The 11,883-nt window shown below is 48.7% G+C and overlaps 1 protein-coding gene across 1 annotated transcript; it reads left to right on the forward strand.

Annotated features, from left to right (window-relative positions):
• The first annotated feature begins 2,957 nt into the window (after positions 1-2,957).
• Positions 2,958-8,621, forward strand: Msx2 (msh homeobox 2). The gene is given in 2 exon segments (NM_012982.3): positions 2,958-3,336; positions 7,025-8,621. Coding segments are annotated over 2 exon segments (804 nt in total). The 3' UTR covers positions 7,450-8,621.
• Positions 8,622-11,883: the final 3,262 nt, after the last annotated feature.

Genomic DNA, 11,883 nt, shown 5'->3' on the forward strand with positions numbered 1-11,883 from the left:
AGACGCCCAAACCTGCACCCTTTTTCAGGCTGGGAAAAACCTCTGCTCTGGGATTTTACAAAGGACCTACCTGCCTTGGCGTTGGTGAAGGCGGGTGATGAGTCCCTGTTTTCAGATACTTGAGCAAAGAAAGCGTTGGGTAAATTAATGTTGCTTTTAATATACAAGAATATTTCCAAATTAACTCCCTACACCCTCTATGAAACCCACTGAAGCTAATTCCAACAAGAGTCATCCAGAGGAATGACTGCCCCTTACTTTAGAGCCACGGGGAAGATGAGAAAAAAGTATTTGGAGGGTGTGCAGAATCCTTGCAGCAGATAGACTTTCCATGAAGGGCTAACTTCGTGTTCAGGCTCTTTCCGCCCTGCTCTCCAACCCAGCAGAGTTGGAGAGGCGCCTGGCATGGGAATGGGGGCTGTCTCCTTGGTAATGCCTCCTGTTCGTGGCCAGAGCTTGGTACTGTGGAGTTCAAAACTGAATATTCTTTTTCTCCCCACCATCTCCCTTTCTCTGTGTCTTAGCATTTCCCCTCAAATAGTGAAGGAGAGACTGAAAGTTTCCTGACAGAGACGTTTTAAAAAATAAAGACATCCCAATGGAGTTGTTGTTTTGTTTTGCTTTGCTTTGCTTTTTAACTTCCTAGGAATCTGTCTGTGCCCCTAAAGTGACGCATTTTAAGGATAGGTTTTCTGATTATTTATACAGCATTGGCTGGGTTCAGTCCAACTGAAACGTGGACTTCATTGCACCTTTCGGCAGTCGAGGGCTTAACGACTTTCAGATTTGCTTCCAAAATACATAACCCCACATCTTGCCTCATGTATTGGGGGGGGGGGCATACCTACAACTTAATCTGAACTTAGTTGTATTGTATTTGAGATCCCTATCATCAGATATGACTGCAGGGAAAATGCATGTGTCTCCAAATAGCTTTCATTGTCTTTTAGCTTTCTCTGGGCTTCTAGTTAGCAGCAACAACCAAGTGCTTGTATCTGGTGGTAAGAGAAAGTTCCAAAGGTTTTTTTTTTTTTTTTTTTTTTTAGAAGACTCATTTAGAACCTCTTAATGTTTACAAAACCTTTCCAAAGCTGAACTGAATTGTATCTGGTGAAGACTTTATAATCTTCTTAGATCTTGACACACATGAGTTCCCTCAGAGCAGCGAGGTTTCACTCTTGGCAAATGTTTGAGGTAAAGGACACTGTTTCGGAGAGGTGTAGTGGAAAAGATCTGTAGGTCTAGGCGGTGAAGTTTCTAAGTCATCTAAAGTGGGGGTACCTGCCAAGCTTTGGTCATTTAAAGCAATCTGAAGCAATGGCTCTCCCTCTCAGTGCTGGAGAGAGTATTTAGGGGACATTTGCTGTTTGGGGACCAGAGCTGAGCAGGCTCCTCTTTTCTCTATCAGTCGGGATGGGTTTTTGGATCTAAGAAAAAGCATCTGCAGCCTGAAATGGGTCATTTGAAGGGATCTGTCTGCTCCTGTTGGCTTGCTGGGGTGGTGTGTGTGTGTGTGTGTGTGTGTGTGTGTGTGTGTGTGTGTGTGTGCGTGTTTTAGGCCTCTGTCTCAAAGTTCTCTTCTTCAATGCAGTGCTGCAGTTGGTCATTGATGCTTTGGGGCTGCAGTTAGAGAGTGGGATCCCCATAGGTGTGTGGCTTAAAATTTCAAAGTCAGGGGAGATGAACTTTCCCCAAAGATATTCAGGCTTTGGGTTTGCAAAGTTGAACCCCGTTATTTGCAGGGAGAATAAAGACACTAAATGTCACAAGTCAGACCCCTTCTCCCCTGCCCATCACCTCCCAAGGCAGATACTGACACCTGGACTCCAATGACAAATACATACTCAAAAAAAAAAAAAAAAGACCCCTCACGAGCACACAAGAAGACTCAAGAGGCAAGAAAATACACCCATTTACAGTTTCTAAAAGTTGTCCCCTATTTGGAGAGAGGAAGCAACGAAGATCATTTGTAGAAATTAGCTGCCAGGAGTCAATGGGCACTGGGTCTGCAGGTGCACACCTGTAATCTCAACACTGGAGAAGAGGCGGGCAGGGTGGGACGGAGGCGGGGAGAGAACTACAGCAAGTTCAAGACTATCTTGGGCAATATAGTGAGCGATGTCTAAGCTAGCCACAGCTGGAGAGAAAGAGTCTGTTTTAAAGAAAAAGAAAACGGGGGAGGGGGGAAGAGAGAGAGAGAGAAAGAGAGAGAGAAGAGAAGAGAAGAGAAGAGAAGAGAAGAGAAGAGAAGAGAAGAGAAGAGATTTGTTGGGTATCCCTTGGCCACCTCTCAGCCTTTCTCATCTTTGTCCCTTGTCTTAAGAGATGAGTTACAGCTAATGTCTTGGAACACACTCCAAAGATAAGACAAGTGAAGACCATGCCTAAACTATTTTTATTAGCCCAAATACTGGCTACTGCTTTCCATTATAGTTACAAAGTTACACTAGTTTAGGCCCATAGTAGGAGCTTTATAAATGTTCCAGGAATGCCATCTGCCGATTCCCAATGTTCTCAGGCTGGAGCGTGTGGGATCGGCACCAGGTACACTTTAAAGAGGGGTTAAAAGACAAGAAATGAGACTCGGCAAGCTTCCTCTTTAAACAATCGGCTTTAATTACGCCTTAGACTTTTCAGTTTGGGCGATTATAACCCTTGAGGGATCGCCTAATAACAACTCTGCTGACTGCTCCTGTAATTAACTCCTAATTTATTTCAAACGGGGCGGGGGGGGAGGGCTCCGGCCTCTCCCGGGAGAGCCAATCGGAGGCGAGCGTCCGTGGCGTCAGGAGCAGGGCCGTCGCCAATTGGTTGAGTCGAGTCTCCCACTTCCCTTCGGAGGACAGGCTGGGCTCCGGGCGCGCCCCTGCCGGCTCCCCCCCCCCCCAAAAGTTAGAGTCTTCGCTTGCGAGTTGCCAGCGGAGTCGCGCGCCGACAGCTACGCGGCGCAGAAAGTCATGGCTTCTCCGTCCAAAGGCGGTGACTTGTTTTCGTCTGATGAGGAGGGCCCCGCGGTGCTGGCCGGCCCGGGCCCCGGGCCTGGAGGAGCCGAGGGCGGCGCGGAGGAGCGCAGGGTCAAGGTCTCCAGCCTGCCCTTCAGCGTGGAGGCGCTCATGTCCGACAAGAAGCCGCCCAAGGAATCGCCCGCGGTGCCACCCGACTGCGCCTCGGCTGGCGCTGTCCTGCGGCCGCTGTTGCTGCCGGGACACGGCGTCCGGGACGCTCACAGTCCCGGGCCTCTCGTCAAGCCCTTCGAGACCGCCTCGGTCAAGTCGGAAAATTCCGAAGACGGAGCGCCGTGGATACAGGAGCCCGGCAGATACTCCCCGCCGCCCAGTGAGTGCGCGTCAGGGACGGGATCGGGGCTGGACCGTCGCGTGGGATCCCAGGGGGGCTGGGGACGGGTGTTAACAGGATGATGCTCTTGACCGCCTTGGTATCCCAGTGCATTGAGTGGTCCGCGTCCCAGAATCTACAGTACCTGCGCGCTGGCTGGCGTTTGAAAACCAAACCAAGTTGTTGGTTTCTGCAGCCCTTAGCCCCCTGCTCCAAACACGTCATATTTGTGTACCTGCCCCCTGGAAGTAGGGGGGAGTCACTGTTATGTTTTGTTGAGTCAAGGTCTCCTGTGGCCGGTGCTGGTCTCGAACTCGATATGCAGCTCAGGATGGTCTTGAACTCCTCTGGTCATCTTACTCCACCACCTAAGTGCTAGAATAACTGGTGTGCACCACCACACCGTGGGCCTGGGATCCACTTTGAATGAGTATCGAAATGTGTTTTTGCTGATCTTCAAAATATACAGGCTGCCCTGTGATGTGCGCCCCACTATAAAGATTAGACATTTGGAGGTTAACCAGACACGGAGCGGAAATCCTTGGTTTTCTTTGAACTCCACACTGTCCATCCTGTGAAGGGATGGTGGCAGAGACTGTTTTGAAAAGGAAGCTTCTTGTGTTCTAGTTCGTTGTTGGTTAGGTTCTGAGCGCGTTGCTGGGAGCTAGTTTGGGCCAGACCCCCGTGGGCTGTCCTGGGTTCATAGTAATAATTAACAGCATTCCTTCAGAACTTGAGAATGTACAGCGGGGTGGCCACAAGTTCACCAGATTTGGCTGCTTGCTAGAATCTCAAAAGTACAGGCAGAGGCATGCCACCTGTGGCTACCCCTTCAGACTTGGTGGCTAGTGTTTAGAGGATTGCTCTTGCTAGTCCCAGGCCACCATCCATGCTTGCACTGGGCATGGGGGGTGGGGGGGGGGATTATGGTGTCCATGGTCTATGCTTCTCTTTTGGGGATGATAGCCATATTGATCTGTTCACTGCACCCCACTTCCTCCAGGGAGGCTGTGCTGACTTCCTTTCCAGACTTAGCATCCCTTTGGGGTCAGTTCCCTGAAGCTTTGTTTAGTTTCAATGCTTGGCTTTGAGATCTGTCTACTTTGTTGCCTTTTCCCCTTACCCCCTTGCTTACCTCTCACCAAACTTTGGGAAAGTTTAGAAAGGAGAGGGGATTGTGGGGGGGACTTTCCGAGTTAAACTGGAAGAGAACTTGTCTCATTTCCACCTCTCGGCCCCCGGACTAGAGATGCGAAGTATTTGGTGAACAAAACAAGACCATATACCCAGGCGTCAGTGGCTGTCCCCTCTGGCGGTCTCTCTCCACCCTGTTGGAAATTCTGAAAGGCTGAAAGGGCGCAGAGATTAAGGACTTAAAGAATTTAAACTCAAGTTTGCACAGCGCTTTTCACGACATTATCTTATCTGATCTCCTTTGTGTGGCTGCGGGAGAGCCTCTTGTTAACAGAAGAGGCCCGTTTCGTAGCAGAGTTCAGAGGGATCAGCAGTTTGGGCCCATGAAAAAGCTCTTGGGAACATTTATTTGCTCATTACCCCCCAAGTGGGGCTCTGGGCACTCCAAAATGTCGTTCTCCAAGCCACCCGAGGGATAAGTATTATTTATCCATTTTATTGTCAGTGAAATGGAGGTTCAGAAACATGAAGAGCCTTAACTTGTTTAACAAATTTGGAGTGCCTGTAGTCCTAGGCCTGGGGCAATGCCCCACAACACATCCAGGATTTCAGCCTTAAATGGTATGGTGGCCAAAGGTCAGAAATCCTGGCATACTTAGGCCTGGCCGTCTGGTGGGGCAGCCACCCCCCCACCCCCTGCTCCCACTGGCTCTATAGCATCTTTGCAATGGGTGGTTTTCCCAGCCGTAGATAAATCCTTTTTATAAGAGAAACTAGGGACTTTCAGAGAAGGTTTCATTTGGAAACATGATGTTTGATACTTGGGAGTGGAAGTGTCAGCTGGATGAGCTCAGAGAGTGGGGGATGTGGCTGGAGTTGGAGGGAGGGACCCACCAACCCCTGGTCCTTTGAAGAAAGCAGGATAAAAGTTGTTTCACTATGCACGCTTTCTTTGGCTGGTATAAAATAGGGTGGAGGGATAGTCCTGTGACATTCTTTGTCACCTATGCACAGTCCTCATGGCCTGACTTTATGTCACCATGGCACACCAAGAGTGACCCAGGCTATCCTGGTTCAAATCTCTCCTGTAGAACCGGCAGCAAGTGTATGCAGTAAGAGTTGGGTGTCTGAAAGGGCGCCTGGGGTGTGGGGGGCCTTGGGAAGGGTGAGAATTCAGCAGGCCTCAGCCTGTGAGCTGAGAGGAAAAGCTCCCCTACCCTTGGCTTGATTTGGGGATTAGCACAGGCAAAGGTCCAGGCCTTTTGGGAGTCTACCCATTTCTCTCTCCCAGACTGCTGTTTTTTTTTTTTTTTTCTGATCACAGAACCTTCTACCAAATTAACAATGTGACACCAGGGCAGGGGCTGGGTTGGGACTTGTGCTGTGTCACTCTCAAGGATGAAGTATAAATTCTTCTTTGGGCCACCAAAGTAACTAAACAAGAAATGTTACATTCCCCTGCATAGGCCAGAGCTAGTACTCTGGCTACATTAGGGAAATTAGACTGGCTCGTAAAAGCCAAATGCAGAAAAATAATTGTTTAGCATTCTATTCTTGTCACCTTATGCTCCTCCCCTAGCCTCAAGGAAAACAAGACCAGAATTAGTCCCAGCCTCGGAATCACCTGGAGGCCCCATCCTTGAGCTTCCTATAACAACCCATTTTAAACAGAGTCTGGACGCTGCTGCCTGCCTTTGTTTTGCTTGTTATCCCCCCCCCCACACACACCTCTAAATCCCAACAACAAAATAATCATTTATACATTTGCCCCAAACCATGGAATGGGCAGGGGAGACTAAGACACCATCATCGTAGGCAGAGAGATTTTTCCCTTGACATGTCTGTTTATGAGCGAGCTAATTTTCCCTCCGTCTTAGTGAAGTTTATATTGCCAAAGCACACAGCCAGGAAACTGATCCCACATCCAGATCTGTGAAATGATGTTGGGGCTTTATAATCTGTAGGGTGGATGGGATGACAGCTGTGTGGTTGTTTATGGCTAGGATCTGCCCTTCCTTCCCTAGACGCTATTTCTTTATGGCAGGCCTTATCTGGTTGGTTATCCTCCGTAAACATTGATACAACCCAACTTTCCTGGTTCAGAGAACAGTTCGAGGCTAACTCGGTATCTAGCACCCTGTTTATTTTCCTCCCGACCTGTGGGCCTTACTGAGAACAGGTCTGAGTTCAAACCCCCATTTAAAAGACAAGAGATTGAATTCTGAGGACGTTTCATTTCTTAGATGGTTCTTAACTCTTGTGACTTAGAGAGGGGCTTAGAGAGGGTTCCTATTTCCATTTCGTGCCCATGCAATATGTTTTCCATGTAAAAAGTTTCATGACCCCATTACTCAAGCTGCCATTTAAATGTGGTCCTTTTCCATCACTGACTACTTCACACACACTCACACACATACACACATGTGCGTGTGCTCGAACACACACACAGGGCGGGGGGATTTGACAAAGGTAGCTTTTTGAAAAGAATAAATGCGTCCTCTTCAGAGGGGAGAAAATACAAAGTTCCCTAATGATTTCCCTCTCTGTCCCTTAGGACACATGAGCCCCACCACCTGCACCCTGAGGAAACACAAGACCAACAGGAAGCCACGCACACCGTTCACCACGTCCCAGCTTCTAGCCTTGGAGCGCAAGTTCCGCCAGAAACAGTACCTCTCCATCGCAGAGCGGGCCGAGTTCTCCAGCTCTCTGAACCTTACAGAAACCCAGGTCAAAATCTGGTTCCAGAACCGAAGGGCTAAGGCAAAAAGACTGCAGGAGGCGGAACTGGAAAAGCTGAAAATGGCTGCCAAACCTATGCTGCCCTCGGGCTTCAGTCTGCCCTTCCCTATCAACTCCCCCTTGCAAGCGGCATCCATATACAGCGCCTCCTACCCCTTCCATAGACCTGTGCTTCCCATCCCGCCTGTGGGACTCTATGCCACGCCGGTGGGATATGGCATGTACCATCTATCCTAAAGAAGACCAGATGGACACACTCTAGGATGGATGTTTGTGGAAAGCATTCCCCTCCCTCTCCAGGAAGGCGGTGCCAATTTTGCTCCTGAACGCAAACCCTGCGTTGTCGCCCTAAGCAACAGGCCTGTGGGGGGGCCACTTGATACAGAGTGAATTTGTTATTTACGTGAGAGGCACTAAGACCGATTTTGTTTTCATAATTTCCCAAATGTCCCCTTTTCCTCTCACAGTTATTGGCTCTGCTAGTTTTTATGTATAAATATATAATAAAATATAAGACTTTTTATATGCCAGATGTAAAAATTCAAGTTATTTTGGAAGGCAAAATTTATATATACGCTTATCCATTTTTCTAGATAGCATTTTCTTAAGATATTGTGTTTAGTCCATTTGCTACCTTTTCTTAAAGGGAAAGAGATTTGTTTGCAGAACTTTCAAGGAGGATGGACTTGCTTATGGAGGACATGCCAGGAGTAGACATAGTGCATACAAGATACAGTTTCAGATATATTCTTGCAAGGGAAGGGGGATGTGTAACATGTTCTTATGCATTTTAGGTGCGTAAGAAACAAAACCTCTTGAGATGCACGTTTGATCTTATTTTTCTCTCTTCTCCATTCCATGTTGTCAAATCTGAGGATAACTCTGAGAATTACTCAGGGTAAAAGTGGGATTCCATTTCAGGGCCCTGGCGTGCGAGGGTTTAGAAGATAAAACTTGTGTAGGAATTGGTTTCTGTGAAATGCTAACTACATCAGTCCTCACAGGGCACAGAGGAGATTGCAAGAGGGCGTAGTTAAATATCTGCTTAGAAATGAGTGTCTTGTAACTGTTGCCTATATTTGAAAGATTCTTCAACAGTCCATAGAATCAGGAAGGGGAAAAAATGCTTTCTCTCTGTGTGTGTGTACTTACTGTATGTGCTAAATGTATTAGGGACTCGAACGTGTTTGGGGTAGACAATGAAGCCATGTGTTGGGCTTGGTGGAAACAAACGGTGTTGTCAGACAACACAGTCAGCTAGCCCCTTGGTCTTTCACCTGCCTGTCCACCTCTTCCCAATATATTTTTATCCCGTTGAAAGGGTATCTTGTATAATTTTATATATTTTATTGAAGAGTTATTTCTTATCTCATACTCTGAATTAAATTAAAATGTTTTATTGCAGTAAAGTCTGTCCCAACTCACAATTATTTTTAAAAAGCACTCTAATCTTAGCTGGATTCAGTGGGGGAAACCCTATCCAGATAAGGAAGGAGGATTGGCGCTTTTAATTGCTCCATTAATGTAAATCAAATCAAGTCGTGGCCTGATTTGGGTGGTAGAGACTCAAACCCCAGGACACTTGGAAATGTCAACTGGCAGCCTGTATGGTTTAGGAAGAAGCTGTTGAAATCACCATTAAAATATCAAGTTGTAGTAAAATGAGCTTTCAAAAAGTGGAGACGCAGTGCTCTCTAGAATCTGACCAGGCTGCAGATGGTTCTGGGAAAATCTTGAACTTGGAAATTCACAACCCGCAAAACAACTTAAGAGTTCGGGGTTGGGGGGGGGGAGCTCTCGAGGTCGGGACGTGGAGAGGGTGTAGGGGTTCGTCCAGCAGGGCTTTCTGTGCTGTGTCTCTCAGGAAGGGGAACTCCCAAAGAGCCCGTTTGTTTCTTTGAAAAGGGCTAACCAGCCCACCTACCCCCAGAGAGCTTAGGTGCCCTTCCTGCATCAGGCTTGGGTTTTGACGCACAGCCATAAAATAAAGGTGGAGGAGGCCGAGAAGAATTTTAAACTCGAGTTTTCTGCTGCAGTGAAGATGCCTTTCTATTTTCTTTTTGTCACCTTGGGAACACGGAGATGAACGGAGTAAGAACTTGGTGGTGCGGAGACTGTGCAATGGAGAACTGGGCACTTCTCAGAGAGTTACCAGCGCTTGGCACTCACTTTTGAGATGGGCGCCCAAAAACTCATGTTTGTGTGAGCCTGGAGCTCAAGGGGGTCGCATCGCGCTCCTTTCTTAGTTCCAAACGGATCGCATACACTGGAAGTTGGAGGACAGGGTCCTGCTGCCTGGTACTGCCCTCAGCTGGGTCCCAGAGACAGCAAAAAAGACGCGCTTCTGCTTCTCTTCGGGCCTTTAGTCCCTGAAGTCCAAATTCCAGGCCAGAATCTGCCACACTCATTTAAGAGATGGCGTTTCCCAAAGGCCAAAAACCTTCCTGGTTTCGTCATCAGCCGCCAAAGGGGAAGGGGGGGGGGGAGGTCGCTAATTACCCTGTCCACTGAGCTTCCTTCCCCGGCGCCGTGGACCGCTCACCGCAGGCGGTGATGGCTGGGGTGGGGACCTGGAGACGCCGGTCTCCCGGTTAAGGCTTAGCTTGCTTAGCTAGGTAAACTAAGTCAGGAGTATGATTCCAAGAACCCGGTTTGACTAGTTGGGGAAACTGGAATCAGGCTTGTTGGGCACGACGCACAGGATCCCAGGTCCAATACTCAGAAAGGAGAGCCGGGAAGGCTTTGATCTGGCTCAAAAGTAACGGGGCTCTGCGCTACCGAGTGGATGGGTTTTGAGGGCCGCGGTACACAACTGTGCACTGGGCTCTGGGCTGCTTTAGACCCTCCTGTCTAGGATGGGTCTCTCCTCGATCAGGTCTGGTCTTGCCAACAGGGTGTTTCGGAGATCAGACTGGAAACCTGCGAAGGCTAAAAGACCCTCGCTTGCCCAGGACCCACATGGCAGAGACGATTGAAAAAATTAAAGCTGTAGATGCTCCCGGGGAGTCTTTGATGATCGACTACCAGTAGCCCGACATACAAATTCACCTGCCCGTCCGTCCGTCCGTATTTTTTTTTTTTTTTGGTTCTTTTTTTCGGAGCTGGGGACCGAACCAGGGCCTTGCGCTTCCTAGGTAAGCGCTCTACCACTGAGCTAAATCCCCAGCCCCCGTCCGTCCGTATTTTAATGCTCTCCACAGAAACACAACAAAACGCAAAGTTTTGCAGGTAGGAAACGTTGCTTTTTAAAAAAAAAATTAGGGGTAAAGGAACAGAAGTTTGCATTATGGAGCTGAGGAGCCAGTGTTTTGGGAGGACCGAGGCATTTTCTTGAACCGGTATTCGCTACACTGCCCTTTAGAGAGGTTTTGCTTGTCACCGACGACCAGGGAAACTGACGCCCAGAGAGGTTAGCTCCCTGAGGTTACAGAACCAAGTGGGCTGTGACCATGGCTAGGAGATGCAGTGGAGGGGTGAGCCCAAGAGGTGTTAACGACGACGAAAGAGGCGGCAGAGTAGAAGCACTCAGAAAGTAGGTAGGGGTCTGGAGGGCCGGCTTGGGGATTATGCACCAGCTCGAGTCCCTCATTGCCTAGGGGCTTCCCCAGGGCATCTCCATCCCATTGGCCCTGGGGGCCCAGCCCGCCCCTCCCCCTCTCGGTCCTGCCTTGGGGATGCGGGGGCAGGGGCTGTAGGAGGCAGGCCGCCGAGGCCTGGCTGAGAGCGAGAGCGGGCGAAACGTCTGCTTGACCCGACTGAAAAGAGGATGCCTGCCTTTGAGCGCAACCTTGTCTGACCGAAAGAAAACTCCCACGGCCATTCTTTGCTATGAAAGCCCCTCATTTGCCACGGGTTGGAGAGGCCATTGCCCCACCCCCATTCCTTTTCCACTGCCGGGCTGGAAATAAGCATAAACCTCATTTATAAAGGAGCCCACGTCACACACACACACACACACACACACACACACACACACACACACACACCCTCCCCAAAATCACAGGGCCTGGTTGGTGAAGTCGATTGTGCCTGCTTCCCCTTTCATGTAGGAACAACAACAACAACAACAAAAAAATCTGAGATTGCTGATGCTACAGGCTGCTTTAATGAAATAAAGTAGTCACAGCAAGGAGGAAAAGCCTTCTATCCACCCCCAGGCCCCTATACCCGCCCCTCACCCCACACTCTCTCCCCTCCACCCTCCCAGAGCAAAGTGGGCTGCAGTAAAATGACTTTCTGAAATAGCCCGCTTCAAAGCGAGCGAGCGGAGGACTCGCTGCACACTCCGGAGTGCTGCCGTGATAAGGTCCTAATAGCCAAATCCAAACTCCATACACCTCTGACTTTCCAACCTCTTCCAACCTCGCTGCATTTGTTGATGAAAACACTTTGATGTCCTGAGTCCTCCAAACAATTATTATTATAATTTTAAACAACCTGGTATTTTCCATTACTAACGGCTCAAGCTTTGAAGTTACACCTCATAATTTCCTAAATTAAATAAATCATTTTAAGTTTGCACTGGGAGGCTTTTAATAGCAGAGAAAGGAATATCATTATCTTATTGAGACCCAATTGTGGTGGCTCCAGCTAGGCGGTAGCTAGGGGCAAAGCAGACTCAGTCTAACAGACATACTTTATTAACCTCCCATAACTCTTGAAAGAACAGTT

Source organism: Rattus norvegicus, chromosome 17, assembly GCF_021556685.1.
Source record: "Rattus norvegicus strain SHRSP/BbbUtx chromosome 17, alternate assembly SHRSP_T2T, whole genome shotgun sequence".
Classification (NCBI taxonomy): domain Eukaryota; kingdom Metazoa; phylum Chordata; class Mammalia; order Rodentia; family Muridae; genus Rattus; species Rattus norvegicus.